General features: G+C 48.7%; 1 protein-coding gene across 1 annotated transcript in view; it reads right to left on the bottom strand.

Annotated features, from left to right (window-relative positions):
* Positions 1-3097: 3097 nt before the first annotated feature.
* The window catches only part of LOC121552083 (ras-related protein Rab-10), a 28391-nt gene continuing 15749 nt past the window's right edge, over positions 3098-15739 (bottom strand). The window contains exons 3-6 of the mRNA XM_041864786.2: positions 11911-12049; positions 8344-8433; positions 3459-3560; positions 3098-3372 (exon numbers count right to left, since the gene is read on the bottom strand). Of these exons, the coding sequence (XP_041720720.1) occupies positions 3286-3372; positions 3459-3560; positions 8344-8433; positions 11911-12049 (418 nt within the window). The 3' untranslated portion in view covers positions 3098-3285. The remainder of the gene's footprint in view (positions 3373-3458; positions 3561-8343; positions 8434-11910; positions 12050-15739) is intronic.

Raw genomic sequence — 15739 nt, 5'->3', positions numbered from 1 at the left:
TTCAGATTGTCAGTGATGTGTACGCCGAGGAACTTCTAGCTTTTTCACCTTCTCCAAAGCGGTCCCGTCGATGTGGATAGGGGCGTGCTCCCTCTGCTGTTTCCTGAAGTCCACGATCAGCTCCTTCGTTTTGTTGACGTTGAGGGAGAGGTTACTCCGCCAGGGCCCTCACCTCCTCCCTGTAGGCTGTGGAGGAGGTGTGGGCCTGGCGGAGAAGGAGAGGAGGTGTGGGCCTGGTGGAGAAGGAGAGGAGGTGTGGGCCTGGTGGAGAAGGAGAGGAGGTGTGGGCCTGGTGGAGAAGGAGAGGAGGTGTGGGCCTGGTGGAGAAGGAGAGGAGGTGTGGGCCTGGTGGAGAAGGTCAGGAGGTGTGGGCCTGGTGGATAAGGTGGGAGGTGTGGGCCTGGTGGAGAAGGAGAGGAGGTGTGGGCCTGGTGGAGAGGTGTGGGCCTGGTGGAGAAGGTCAGGAGGTGTGGGCCTGGTGGAGAAGGTGGGGAGGTGTGGGCCTGGTGGAGAAGGTGGGGAGGTGTGGGCCTGGTGGAGAAGGTGGGGAGGTGTGGGCCTGGTGGAGAAGGTGGGGAGGTGTGGGCCTGGTGGAGAAGGTGGGGAGGTGTGGGCCTGGTGGAGAAGGTGAGGGCCTGGTGGAGAAGGTGGGGAGGTGTGGGCCTGGTGGAGAAGGTGGGGAGGTGTGGGCCTGGTGGAGAAGGTGGGGAGGTGTGGGCCTGGTGGAGAAGGTGGGGAGGTGTGGGCCTGGTGGAGAAGGTGGGGAGGTGTGGGCCTGGTGGAGAAGGTAGGGAGGTGTGGGCCTGGTGGAGAAGGTAGGAGGTGTGGGCCTGGTGGAGAAGGTTAGGGACTGGTGGAGAAAGTAGGGAGGTGTGGGCCTGGTGGAGAAGGTGGGGAGGTGTGGGCCTGGTGGAGAAGGTCAGGAGGTGTGGGCCTGGTGGAGAAGGTAGGAGGTGTGGGCCTGGTGGAGAAGGTGAGGGCCTGGTGGAGAAGGTGGGAGGTGTGGGCCTGGTGGGGAAGGTGGGAGGTGTGGGCCTGGTGGAGAAGGTGGGGAGGTGTGGGCCTGGTGGAGAAGGTAGGGAGGTGTGGGCCTGGTGGAGAAGGTGGGAGGTGTGGGCCTGGTGGAGAAGGTGAGGGCCTGGTGGAGAAGGTGGGGAGGTGTGGGCCTGGTGGAGAATGTGGGGAGGTGTGGGCCTGGTGGAGAAGGTCAGGAGGTGTGGGCCTGGTGGAGAAGGTAGGAGGTGTGGGCCTGGTGGAGAAGGTGGGGAGGTGTGGGCCTGGTGGAGAAGGTGGGGAGGTGTGGGCCTGGTGGAGAAGGTGGGTGGTGTGGGCCTGGTGGAGAAGGTGAGGGCCTGGTGGAGAAGGAGAGGAGGTGAGGGCCTGGTGGAGAAGGTGAGGGCCTGGTGGAGAAGGTGAGGGCCTGGTGGAGAAGGTGAGGGCCTGGTGGAGAAGGTGAGGGCCTGGTGGAGAAGGTGAGGGCCTGGTGGAGAAGGTGAGGGCCTGGTGGAGAAGGTGAGGGCCTGGTGGAGAAGGTGGGAGTTGAGGGCCTGGTGGAGTGGGCCTGGTGGAGACCTACTACAATGCGTCAACTAGAAGCCTATTTTTGTTTTGAATGGTCACCCAACTCCGAAGTCGGAAACTCTGGCATCTTTCTAGAGCTCCGACTTTCCAACCTGAAGATCACTGATTTCATGATTTGAGTTCCCAGTTGTCTTGAAATAACCATTATTTTGTAAACGTCATGATGACGCAGGAGTGGAGAAAGAGAGTCATTTCATACAAGCACATTAGTTTCCTCTCCTCGATTACCTTTGACCTTTTTTCAGAGGCGAGGACAGAGGCGAGCCAATTGTGATTCTCCTTTAGTGGAACCAGCATGATCACTGCATTCACAGTAAAACACATTGTTGAACCCAATGATCAGGCTGGTTGCACCAAGCTAACACGCTCTGTCAAACACACCAAGGAGCGCGGTAATGAACAGAAATACACCAGTGAGTCCAGTAACTTAAACAAGCTCATTTTTAATGGATCTGCAAAACTGTTTGAATTTTCTTGAGAACGTTCAATCTCCTTCCATACAGCCGAGAGAATGTTCCAACATTACAGAAACAACGTATTACAAACGCTCCCAACCCAAACATCTGTATGCAGGAAAAATTAAACACCGCAATAAAGGAAAATAAATCAAATGTAAAACAATCCCCCATCGTTAAGCAGACAGCCTAACAAGCTGTTCTCTGGTTGGAGCAGACATCCTAACAAGCTGTTCTCTGATTGGAGCAGACAGCCTAACAAACTGTTCTCTGGTTGGAGCAGACATCCTAACAAGCTGTTCTCTGGTTGGAGCAGACATCCTAACAAGCTGTTCTCTGATTGGATCAGAAATTCTAACCTTTCTGCTGGGCCTCACTACGGGAGGATATTAAACACATTTTATTGGGTGGATGTGGCTCCGCCCCCGTCTTCCATATAAGGCACAGGACAAAATAAACTCAAAATGACCAAATACAGAAACCCACTAGTGTACAAAATGTTAATCCTACATTAGTCTTGTTGTATATTTTCCTGACCGACGGTGAGGGGAGCCGACGGACTCAGGCCAAGAAAAGATTAAAAAGGTGACTGACTTTTTCACTCTCGTTTTGCAACCTTTAAAATAAACAAGAAACATGATTTCTCTTTTTTACCAGAACCGATGTTCAGAAAGATGAGGCGAAACAGAACATGAGAACAGACAGAGAGAGAGGGGGGTGATCAGTGAGAACTGATAGAGGGGACGAGTGTTAGAGAGAGAACATGAGAGGGGGGAACAGAGAGAGAGAGAGAGAGGGGGGTGATCAGTGAGAACTGATAGAGGGGACGAGTGTTAGAGAGAGAACATGAGAGGGGGGAACAGAGAGAGAGAGAGAGGGGGGGTGATCAGTGAGAACTGATAGAGGGGACGAGTGTTAGAGAGAGAACATGAGAGGGGGGAACAGACAGAGAGAGAGGGGGGTGATCAGTGAGAACTGATAGAGGGGACGAGTGTTAGAGAGACAGAACATGAGAGGGGGAACAGAGAGAGAGAGAGGGGGGTGATCAGTGAGAACTGATAGAGGGGACGAGTGTTAGAGAGAGAACATGAGAGGGGGGAACAGACAGAGAGAGAGGGGGGTGATCAGTGAGAACTGATAGAGGGGACGAGTGTTAGAGAGACAGTTAGCGGTTAGAGAGCGAGAGTGTGTCTGAGTGTGTGTGCTTGCGTGCATTAGTGTGTGTGAGGGACCGACAGGCTGAGTTGTTCTAACTGCAGCATTTGCTCTTCCATCCTGTGACTCCACTCCCACCGCTTATGTCCACGTTTTCACTGTTGGGCTCTTTGACGGGTGTCTGCAAAACACACACACACACACGTTATACACACACGCGCGTTATACACACAAACGTTACATCGACACCATCATTATTATACACACCTTCCTGAGGATGTCTTCTGCTAGTGTGAGGAAAGCCTTCTCAATGCTGATGTTGGCCTTAGCACTCGTCTCAAAAAACCTAATACCATGTTCTCTGGCAATCTGAGAGAGAGAGGGGCGAGAGAGAGAGGGGATCGAGAGAGAGAGGGGGGAGCGAGAGAGAGAGGGGGGAGCGAGAGAGAGAGAGGGGAGCGAGAGAGAGGGGAGCGAGAGAGAGGAGCGAGAGAGAGGGAGCGAGAGGAGCGAGAGAGAGGAGCGAGAGAGGGGGAGCGAGAGAGGGGGAGCGAGAGAGAGAGAGGGAGAGGGAGGCAGAGAGAGGAGCGAGGGAGCGAGAGAGAGAGGAGCGAGAGAGAGGGAGAGAGAGAGGGAGCGAGGGGAGCGAGAGAGAGAGAGAGAGGGGAGCGAGCGAGAGAGAGAGGGGAGCGAGAGAGAGGCGAGAGAGAGAGGGAGCGAGAGAGAGGCGAGAGAGAGAGGGGAGCGAGAGAGGGGAGCGAGAGAGAGGGGAGCGAGAGAGAGGGGAGCGAGAGAGAGGGAGCAGAGAGAGGGAGCGAGAGAGAGGGAGCGAGAGAGGGGGAGCGAGAGAGAGGGAAGCGAGAGAGAGGGGGAGCGAGAGAGGGAGCGAGAGAGGGGGAGCGAGAGAGGGAGCGAGAGAGGGGGAGCGAGAGAGGGGGAGCGAGAGGAGCGAGAGAGGGAGAGAGGGAGCGAGAGAGAGGGAGAGATGGGAGCGAGAGAGAGGGGAGCAGAGAGAGGGGGCGAGAGAGGGGGAGCGAGAGGGGGAGCGAGAGAGGGGGCGAGAGAGGGGGAGCGAGAGAGGGGGGAGCGAGAGAGGGGGAGCGAGAGAGAGAGGGAGAGGGAGCGAGAGAGAGGGGAGCGAGAGAGAGGGGAGCGAGAGAGAGGGGAGCGAGAGGGAGCGAGAGAGAGGGAGCGAGAGAGGGGGAGCGAGAGAGGGGGAGCGAGAGAGAGAGAGGGGAGAGGGGAGCGAGAGAGAGAGGGAGAGAGAGAGGAGCGAGGGGAGCGAGAGAGGGGGGAGCGAGAGAGAGAGAGGGAGCGAGCGAGAGAGAGAGGGAGCGAGAGAGAGGCGAGAGAGAGAGGGAGCGAGAGAGAGGCGAGAGAGAGAGGAGCGAGAGAGAGGAGCGAGAGAGAGGGAGCGAGAGAGGGGGAGCAGAGAGGGGGAGCGAGAGAGAGGGGAGAGAGGGGAGCGAGAGAGAGGGGGGAGCGAGAGAGGGGAGCGAGAGAGGGGGGAGCGAGAGAGGGGGAGCGAGAGAGGGGGAGCAAGAGGAGCGAGAGAGAGGGGGGAGCGAGAGAGAGGGAGAGATGGGAGCGAGAGAGAGGGGAGCGAGAGAGAGGGGAGCGAGAGAGGGGGGAGCGAGAGAGGGGGAGCGAGAGAGGGGGAGCGAGAGAGGGGGAGCGAGAGAGGGGGAGCGAGAGAGGGGAGCGAGAGAGAGGAGAGGGGAGCGAGAGAGAGGGGAGCGAGAGAGAGGGGAGCGAGAGAGGGGGAGCGAGAGAGAGAGGGGCGAGAGAGGGGGGAGCGAGAGAGAGAGGGGAGAGAGAGAGAGGGGAGAGAGAGGGGAGCGAGAGAGAGGGGAGCGAGAGAAGGGAGCAAGAGAGAGAGGGGAGCGAGAGAAGGGAGCGAGAGAGAGGGGCGAGAGAGAGGGGCGAGAGAGAGGGGCGAGAGAGGGGCGAGAGAGAGAGGGGCGAGAAAGAAGGAGAGAGGCGAGAGGGAGGGAGACGAGGGGGAGGGACGAGAGAGAGGGGCGAGAGCGACAGAGGGGCGAGAGAGAGGGGAGGGAGAAAGAGAGACGGACAGGGACAGGGAGAGAGAGGCGTGAGAGAGAAAGGGGCGAGAGAGAGAGGGGCGAGAGAGAGAGGCGAGAGAGAGAGAGAAAGGGGCGAGAGAGAGAGAGGCGAAGAGAGAGAGAGAAAGGGGCGTAGAGAGAGAGAGAGAGAGAGAGAGAAAGGGGCGAGAGAGAGAGAGGCGAGAGAGAGAGAGAAAGGGGCGAGAGAGAGAGAGAGAGAGAGAGAGAGAAAGGGGAGAGAGAGAGAGAGAGAGAGAGAGAGAGAGAGAGAGAGAGAGAGAGAGAGAGAGAGAGAGAGAGAGAGAGAGAGAGAGAGAGAGAAAAGATTAGAGGGTTGGTCCCAAAATAAGGTGGCAGGTCTCCTGTGAGATCAGGTTTCCTTACAACCTTTAACTGTGTTCTGGTGTTGCACAAGAGGTGAGGGAGGAGGAAGAGGGAGGAGCCCCACAGTGTGAGTGTGTGTATATAAACTCAGCAAAAAAAGAAACGTTCCTTTTTCAGGACCCTGTCTTTCAAAAGACAATTTGTAAAAATCCAAATAACTTCACATATCTTCATTGTAAAGGGTTTAAACACTGTTTCCCATGCTTGTTCAATGAACCATAAACAATTAATGAACATGCACCTGTGGAACGGTCGTTAAGACACTAACAGCTTACAGACGGTAGGCAATTAAGGTCACAGTTATGAAAACTTAGGACACTAAAGAGGCCTTTCTACTGACTCTGAAAAACACCAAAAGAAAGATGCCCAGGGTCCCTGCTCATCTGCGTGAACGTGCCTTAGGCATGCTGCAAGGAGGCATGAGGACTGCAGATGTGGCCAGGGCAATAAATTGCAATGTCCGTACTGTGAGACGCCTAAGACAGCGCTACAGGGAGACAGGACGGACAGCTGATCGTCCTCGCAGTGGCAGACCACGTGTAAAAACCTGCACAAGATCGGTACATCTGAACATCACACATGCGGGACAGGTACAGGATGGCAACAACAACTGCCCGAGTTACACCAGGAACGCACAATCTCTCCATCAGTGCTCAGACTGTCCGCAATAGGCTGAGAGAGGCTGGACTGAGGGCTTGTAGGCCCAAATAAATGCTTCAGAGTTCAAGTAACAGACACGTCAACATCAACTGTTCAGAGGAGACTGTGTGAATCAGGCCTTCATGGTCGAATTGCTGCAAAGAAACCACTACTAAAGGACACCAATAAGAAGAAGAGACCTGCTTGGGTCAAGAAACACAAGCAATGGACATTAGACTGGTGGAAATCTGTTCTTTGGTCTGATGAGTCCAAATTTGAGATTTTTGGTTGCAACCGCCGTGTCTTTGTGAGACGCAGAGTAAGTGAACGGATGATCTCCGCATGTGTGGTTCCACCCGTGAAGCATGGAGGAGGTGGTGTGATGGTGTGGGGGTTCTTTGCTGGTGACACTGTCAGTGATTTAGAATTCAAGGCACACTTAACCAGCATGACTACCACAGCATTCTGCAGCAAAATGCCATCCCATCTGGTTTGGGCTTAGTGGGACTATCATTTGTTTTTCAACAGGACAATGACCCAAAACACCTCCAGGCTGTGTAAGGGCTATTTAACCAAGAAGGAGAGTGATGGAGTGCTGCATCAGATGACCTGGCCTCCACAATTCCCCGACCTCAACCCAATTGAGATGGTTTGAGATGAGTCGGACGGCAGAGTGGAGGAAAAGCAGCCAACAAGTGCTCAGCATATGTGGGAAAGCATTCCAGGTGAAGCTGGTTGAGAGAATGCCAAGAGTGTGCAAAGCTGTCAAGGCCAAGGGTGGAAACTTTGAAGAACCTAAAATATATGTTTTGATTTGTTTAACACTTTTTTGGTTTCCACATGATTCCATGTGTTATTTCATAGTTTTGATGTCTTCACTATTATTCTACAATGTAGAAAATAGTAAAAATAAAGAAAAACCCTGGAATGAATAGGAGTCCACATTTTTGACAGGTACTGTAAGTGTCTCCCCTTCTCATAGGTCTATTATATGGACAACATCATATTAGTGTCTCCTCTTCTCATAGGTCTATTATATGGACAACATCATATTAGTGTCTCCCCTTCTCATAGGTCTATTATATGGACAACATCATATTAGTGTCTCCCCTTCGCATAGGTCTATTATATGGACAACATCATATTAGTGTCTCCCCCTTCTCATAGGTCTATTATATGGACAACATCATATTAGTGTCTCCCCTTCGCATAGGTCTATTATATGGACAACATCATATTAGTGTCTCCCCTTCTCATTGGTCTATTATATGGACAACATCATATTAGTGTCTCCCCTTCTCATTGGTCTATTATATGGACAACATCATATTAGTGTCTCCCCTTCTCATTGGTCTATTATATGGACAACATCATATTAGTGTCTCCCCTTCTCATAGGTCTATTATATGGACAACATCATATTAGTGTCTCCCCTTCTCATAGGTCTATTATATGGACAACATCATATTAGTGTCTCCCCTTCTCATTGGTCTATTATATGGACAACATCATATTAGTGTCTCCCCTTCTCATTGGTCTATTCTACGGACAACATATAAACTAGATTATGACCATCTAATCTACTCATCACATTAGAAATAGTAGGCTTACATAAATCTGCAAATGTGATGATGCATGGAATGCTTTATTATAAAGGTGCATTTTTATGGTGAAAATGTGCTTCCCCAAACTTGAAACTCATTGCCTATGCATAGGCTAGTGATTTAGCTGTTCGTTATTAGTCTTGTTGGCTGAAGAAAAGACAATGTGGACAGTTACTCTAATATCTTCACAGTGCACGGTAAGGACACACGTCATTGCATCCTCGACTTGCATGTTCTGTTAAGAATAATTACCATTAATCTAAATGTGCGGCAACACATTTCCATAACATAAACCCTGCTGTGTGTGGTGGTGGGTGTGGTGGGTGTGGTGTGTGGTGGTGTGGGTGGTGTGTGTGGTGTGTGGTGGTGTGGGTGGTGTGGTGGTGTGTGGGGTGTGGTATGGTGTGTGGTGGTGTGGGTGGTGTGTGGTGTGGGTGGTGTGTGGTGTGGGTGGTGTCTCACCTGCTCTCCCTTGGCTTTTGGTACCACCCTCTTGTCCTCCATGTCACACTTGTTGCCTAGCAGCATTCTCTCCACGTCCTCGTTGGCATGCTGAAACACATCATAGTACAGACTAACTAACCCCAACCCATCATAGTACAGACTAACTAACCCCAACCCATCATAGTACAGACTAACTAACCCCAACCCATCATAGTACAGACTAACCCCAACCCATCATAGTACAGACTAACTAACCCCAACCCATCATAGTACAGACTAACCCCAACCCATCATAGTACAGACTAACTAACCCCAACCCATCATAGTACAGACTAACCCCAACCCATCATAGTACAGACTAACTAACCCCAACCCATCATAGTACAGACTAACCCCAACCCATCATAGTACAGACTAACTAACCCCAACCCATCATAGTACAGACTAACCCCAACCCATCATAGTACAGACTAACTAACCCCAACCCATCATAGTACAGACTAACCCCAACCCATCATAGTACAGACTAACTAACCCCAACCCATCATAGTACAGACTAACTAACCCCAACCCATCATAGTACAGACTAACTAACCCCAACCCATCATAGTACAGACTAACTAACCCCAACATTACAGACTCTCCATGTCCTCGTTGGCATGCTGAAACACATATTTCAGACTAACTCTAACACATCATATCAAATGTTATTTGACACATGTGCTGAATACAACAGGTATTGACTTTACCATGAAATGCTTACAAGCCCTTAACTAACAATGCAGTTCAAGAAATAGAGTTAAGAAAATATTTACTAAATAAAATAAAATAAAAAGTAACACAAAATAACAACGAGGCTATATACAGGGGATACCGGTACCGACTCAATGTGTGGGGGTACAGGTTAGTAGAGGTAGTTTGTCCATGTAGGTAGGGGTAAAGAGACTATGCAGAGATAATAAACAGCGAGTGGCAGCAGTGTAAAAACAGGGGGGGTCAATAGTCTGGGTGGCCATTTGATTAATTGTTCAGCAGTCTTATGGCTTGGGGGTAGAAGCTGTTAAGGAGCCTTATGGTCCTAGACTTGGTGCTCCAGTACCGCTTGCCTCCCTACAGGCTGTCTCATCGGTGTCGGTGATCAGACCTACCACTGTTGTGTCGTCGGCAAACTTAATGATGGTGTTGGAGTCGTGCCTGGCCACGCAGTCATGGGTGAACAGGGAGTACAGGAGGGGACTGAGCACGTACCCCTGAGGGGCCCCCGTGTTGAGGATCAGCGTGGCAGATGTGTTGTTGCCTACCCTTACCACCTGGGGGCGGCCCGTCAGGAAGTCCAGGATCCAGTTGCAGAGGGAGGTGTTTAGTCCCAGGGTCCTGAGCTTAGTGACAAGCTTCGAGGACACTATGATGTTGAACGCTGAGCAGTAGTCCATGAATAGCATTCTCACATAGGTTTTCCTTTTGTCCAGGTGTGAAAGGGCAGTGTGGAGCGCAATAGAGATTGCATCATCTGTGGATCTGTTGGGGCGGTATCCAAATTGGAGTGGGTCTAGGGTTTCTGGGATGATGGGGTTGATGTGAGCCATGACCAGCCTTTCAAAGCACTTCATGGTTACCGACGTGACTGCTACGGGGAGGTAATCATTTAGGCAGGTTATCTTCGCTATTAAAGACTTGGTCAGGGAGAGGTTGAAAATGTCAGTGAAGACACTTGCCAGTTGGTCTGCGCATGCTCTGAATACACGTCCTGGTAATCCATCTGGCCCCGCGGCCTTGTGAATATTGACCTGTTTAAAAGGTCTTGCTCACGTCGGCTACGGAGAGCATGATCACACAGTCATCCGGAACAGCTGGTGCTCTCATGCATGCTTCAGTGTTGCTTTCCTTGAAGCGAGCATAAAAAAGCATTTAGCCCGTCTGGTAGGCATGCGTCACTGGGCAGCTCGCGGCTGGGTTTCCCTTTGTAGTCCGTAATAGTTTGCAAACCCTGCCACATCCGACGAGCGTCAGAGCCAGTGTAGTAGGATTCCATCTTAGTCCTGTACTGATGCTTTGCCTGTTTTAATGGTTCGTCTGAGGGCCTAGCGGGATTCTTATAAGCATCCGGATTGGTGTCCCGCTCCTTGAAAGCATTAGCTCTAGCCTTTAGCTCGGTGCAGATGTTTCCTGTAATCCATGGCTTCTGGTTGGGATATGTACGTACGGTCACTGTGGGGACGACGTCGTTGATGCACTTATTGATGAAGATGATGACTGAGGTGGTATACTCCTCAATGCCATTGGATGAATCCCGGAACATATTCCAGTCCGTGCTAGCAAAACAGTCCTTTAGCATAGCATCCGTGTCATCTGACCACTTCCGTATTGAGTGAGTCACTGGTACTTCCTGCTTTAGTTTTTGATTGTAAGCAGGAATCAGGAGGATAGAATTACGGTCAGACTTGCCAAATGGAGGGCGAGGGAGAGCTTTGTATGCGTCTCTGTGTGTGGAGTAAAGGTGGTCTAGAGGTTTTTTTCCTCTGGTTGCACGTGACATGCTGGTAGAAATGAGGTAAAACGGAATGCCGCTTTTGGATGAGCATTTTCTTCTTTGCTTATGGCCTTACACAGTTCATTGAGTGCGGCTTTAGTGCCAGCGTCGGTTTGTGGTGGTAAATAGACGGCTACGAAAAATATAGATGAGAACTCTTGGTACAGTGAGGGGAAAAAAGTATTTGATCCCCTGCTGATTTTGTACGTTTGCCCACTGACAAAGAAATGATCAGTCTATAAAGAGGATTTGGGCCGGCCCAGATGGCATCCCTAGCCGCGTCCTTACATTTACATTTGTCATTTAGCAGACGCTATCCAGACACATCTTATCCAGAGCGACTTACAAATTGGTCCATTCACCTTATGATAGCCAGTGGAACAACCACTTTACTATATATATATATATATATATATACACACACTGTATTCTATACTATTCTACTGTATCTTAGTCCATGTCGCTCTGACCTTGCTCGTCTATATATTTACTTATATATTCTTAATTCCATTGCTTTACCTAGATTTGTGTGTATTGGGTATATGTTGTGAAATTGTTAGATATTACTTGTTAGGTATTACTGCACTGTTGGAGCTAGAAGCACAAGCATTTCGCTACACCCGCAATAACATCTGCTAAACACGTGTATGTGACCAATACAATTTCATTTGGAAAAGTTTAGTCCGATGTGTTGGTTAGTAGGCTATTTGTGAGACATGGATAGGCCTGGGTGGACAGAGGCCCACCCACTGGGGAGCCAGGCCCTGACAGGCCCACCCACTGGGGAGCCAGGCCCTGACAGGCCCACCCAATCAGATTGATGTGGTTTAAGCATTGTTGTGGACTTAGACGTTTTGTCTTTTTTCTATAAAAATAAAAGTGTGATTTTAAGAGTGCACATCTGAAAATCTATAAGAAAACTATTATGTGCGTGTGTGTATGTGTGTGTGTGTGTGTGTGTGTGTGTATGGTGTGTGTGTGTGTGTAGTGTGTGTGTGTGTGTATGGTGCGTGTATAGTGTGTATGGTGTGTGTATAATGTGTGTGTGTGTGTACCTCGTCGATGTTGCGGAGCCACTTGCTGATGTTCTCGAAGCTCTTGGCGTTGGTGATGTCATAGACCAGCATGATGCCCATGGCGCCTCGATAGTAGGACGTGGTGATGGTGTGGAACCGCTCCTGACCAGCTGTGTCCCTGTTATGTGTATATATACACACAGTTGAAGTCAGAAGTTTACATACACCTTAGCCGAATACATTTAAACTCAGTTTTTCACAATTCCTGACATTTAAATCCTAGTAAAAATTCCCTGTCTTAGGTCAGTTAGGATCACCACTTTATTTTAAGAATGTGAAATGCCAGAATAATAGTAGAGAGAATGATTTATTTCAGCTTTTATTTCTTTCATCACATTCCCAGTGGGTCAGAAGTTTACATACACTCAATTAGTATTTGGTAGCGTTGCTTTTAAATTGTTGAACTTGGGTCAAACATTTCGGGTAGCCTTCCACAAGCTTCCCACAATAAGTTGGGTGAATTTTGGCCCATTCCTCCTGACAGAGCTGGTGTAACTGAGTCAGGTTTGTAGGTCTCATTGCTCGCACACGCTTTTTCAGTTCTGCCCACATGTTTTCTATTGGATTGAGGTCAGGGCTTTGTGATGGCCACTCCAATACCTTGACTTTGTTGTCCTTAAGCCATTTTGCCACAACTTTGGAAGTATGCTTGGGGTCATTGTCCATTTGGAAGACCCATTTGCGAACAAGCTTTAACTTCCTGACTAATGTCTTGAGATGTTGCTTCAATATATCCACATAATTTTCCTTCCTCATAATGCCATCTATTTTGTGAAGTGCACCAGTCCCTCCTGCAGCAAAGCACCCCCACAGCATGATGCTGCCACCCCCGTGCTTCACGGTTGGGATGGTGTTCTTCGGCTTGCAAGTGCCCCCCTTTTTCCTCCAAACATAACGATGGTCATTATGGCCAAACAGTTCTATTTTTGTTTAATCAGACAAGAGGACATTTCTCAAAAAAGTACGATCTTTGTCCCCATGTGCAGTTGCAAACCGTAGTCTGGCTTTTTTATGGCGGTTTTGGAGCAGTGGCTTCTTCCTTGCTGAGCGGCCTTTCAGGTTATGTCGATATAGGACTAGTTTTACTGTAGATACTTTTGTACCGGTTTCCTCCTGCATCTTCACAAGGTCCTTTGCTGTTCTGGGATTGATTTGTACTTTTCGCACCAAAGTACGTTCATCTCTTGGTGACAGAATGCTTCTCCTTCCTGAGCGGTATGACGGCTGCATGGTCCCATGGTGTTTATACTTGCGTACTATTGTTTGTACAGATGAACGTGGTACCTTCAGCCGTTTGGAAATTGCTCCCAAGGATTAACCATTTTTGGAGGTCTACAATTTATTTTCTGAGGTCTTGGCTGATTTCTTTTGATTTTCCCATGATGTCAAGCAAAGAGACACTGAGTTTGAAGGTAGGCCTTGAAATACATCCACAGGTACACCTCCAATTGACTCAAATGATGTCAATTAGCCTATTAGAAGCTTCTAAAGCCATGACATCATTTTCTGGAATTTTCCAAGCTGTTTAAAGGCACAGTCAACTTAGTATATGTAAACTTCTGACCCACTGGAATTGTGATAGAGCGAATTATAAGTTAAATAATCTGTCTGTAAACAATTGTTGGAAAGATTGTGTCATGCACGAAGTAGATGTCCTAACCAACTTGCCAAAACTATAGTTTAAGAAATTTGTGAAGTGGTTGAAAAACGAGTTTTAATAACTCCAACCTAAGTGTATGTAAACTTCCGACTTCAACTGTATATATTATATACAGTGCATTTGGGAAGTATTCAGATCCCTTCCCTTTTTCCACATTTTGATACAGCCTTATTCTAAAATGGTTTGAATTTTCAAAAAACCCTCAGCAATCTACACACAATACCCCATAATGACAAAGCGAAAATAGTTTTTTTTTTTTTTTTTAAATACCAGAAATACCTTTTTTACATAAGTATTCAGACCCTTTGCTATGAGACTCGAAATTGAGCTCAGGAGCATCCTGTTTCCATTGATCATCCCTGAGACGTTTCTACAACTTGATTAGAGTCCACCTGTGGTAAATTCAATTGATTGGACATGATTTTGAAAAGGCACACACCTGTCTATATATGGTCCCACAGTTGACAGTGCAAAAACCAAGCCATGAGGTCGAAGGAATTGTCCGTAGAGCGCCGAGACAGGATTGTGTCGAGGCACAGATCTGGGGAAGGATACCAAAAAATGTCTGCAGCATTGAAGGTCCCCAAGAACACAGTGGTCTCCATCATTCTTAAATGGAAGAAGTTTGGAACCACCAAGACTCTTCCTAGAGCTGGCCGCCCGGCCAAACTGAGCAATCGGAGGAGAAGGGCCTTGGCCAGTGAGGTGACCAAGAACCTGATGGTCACTCTTGACAGAGCTCCTGAGTTCCTCTGCTGAGTTGGGAGAACCTTCCAGAAGGACAACCATCTCTGCAGCACTCCACCAATCAGGCCTTTATGATAGTGTGGCCAGACGGAAGCCACTCCTCAGTAAAAGGAACATGACAAGTCTCAATGTCCTTGAGAGCCTGGACTTGAACCCGATCAAGCATCTCTGGAGAGACCTGAAAATAGCTGTGCAGCAACACTCCCCATCCAACCTGACAGAGCTTGAGAGGTTCTGCAGAGACGAATGGGAGAAACTCCCCAAATACACATGTGCCAAGCTTGTAGCGTCATACCCAAGAAGACTCGAGGCAGTAATCACTGCCGAAGGTGCCTCAACAAAGTACTGAGTAAAGGGTCTTAATACTTATGTAAATGTCATATTTCCATTTTTTATTTGTAAGACATTTGCAAAAATTTCTAACAACCTGTTTTTGATTTGTCATTATGGTGTATTGTGTATAGATTGATTAGGGGGGACAATTTAATCAATTTTAGAATAAGGCTGTAACGTAACAAAATGTGGAAAATGTCAAGGGGTCTGAATACTTTCAGAATGCATTGTATATCTACAGAAATATGACAGATCTTTCTTCTAATGCCTGTTTGAGTGTTTAATAGCCTACTGATTCTGTGATCACCAAGCCTCATGCAACAGCAAAATGTTAGATAAAGCAATTTCACAGATTCTGCTGTTTTTTGCTATGTGTAAAAGGTTTCACTTTTTTTTTTTTTCTTCTTTACAGAACAGACTGGTATTCCTTATAGACTCCTGAGTGGCGCAGTGTTCTAAGGCAGGCTCTGTCGCAGCCAGCCGCGACCGGGAGACTGGTATTACTTATAATGTATTCAGTGTTGTTTACACGGTTCCAAACTGGCAGAAAAATTATATTGTAATCCAACAGCTGTCACACATAATATGCACGCAGCTCTCGGTCCTATACCCTCCTTTTTCTAGATCTCTAGTAGTCTCCACAACTAAGTCAAATGTCTTCCACAGATCTGACTTCCCCTTTCCCTCCTGAGCAACCAGTAAACATTCGCCCGTTTCCAGTTTATTTTTCACGTCCTCCACATCCATTTCACGTGTTACTGTGTTCTGAGTTTGTTATAACCAGTTTATTGATGCGATGCTTACATGTTTCACGTAAAGAGAGCTAGGGTTGAGGGAATAGGGAATGTTTTTCCTAAACAAATTAGTGATTTCGGTAACAGAACTTTGCAGTCAGAAACAAGTGAGAAACTAAATGGCTGAAATGATGTTGCAGCTTCAGCACGGACACTCGGTCGTTGGCATCGTTATCAACGTTCTGCAGCCATATTGATGCCCAACAGCAGAACAGGGGCTACTGACTGTTTCATCAACGTTACACTATAGCGGCTTGGAAATACCATGACATCA

The sequence above is a fragment of the Coregonus clupeaformis genome, chromosome 36 (genome assembly GCF_020615455.1).
Source record: "Coregonus clupeaformis isolate EN_2021a chromosome 36, ASM2061545v1, whole genome shotgun sequence".
In the NCBI taxonomy this organism is placed as follows: Eukaryota; Metazoa; Chordata; class Actinopteri; order Salmoniformes; family Salmonidae; genus Coregonus; species Coregonus clupeaformis.
Note: the sequence above shows the minus strand (reverse complement) of the source record. Positions and strands in the feature narration are given on the sequence as shown.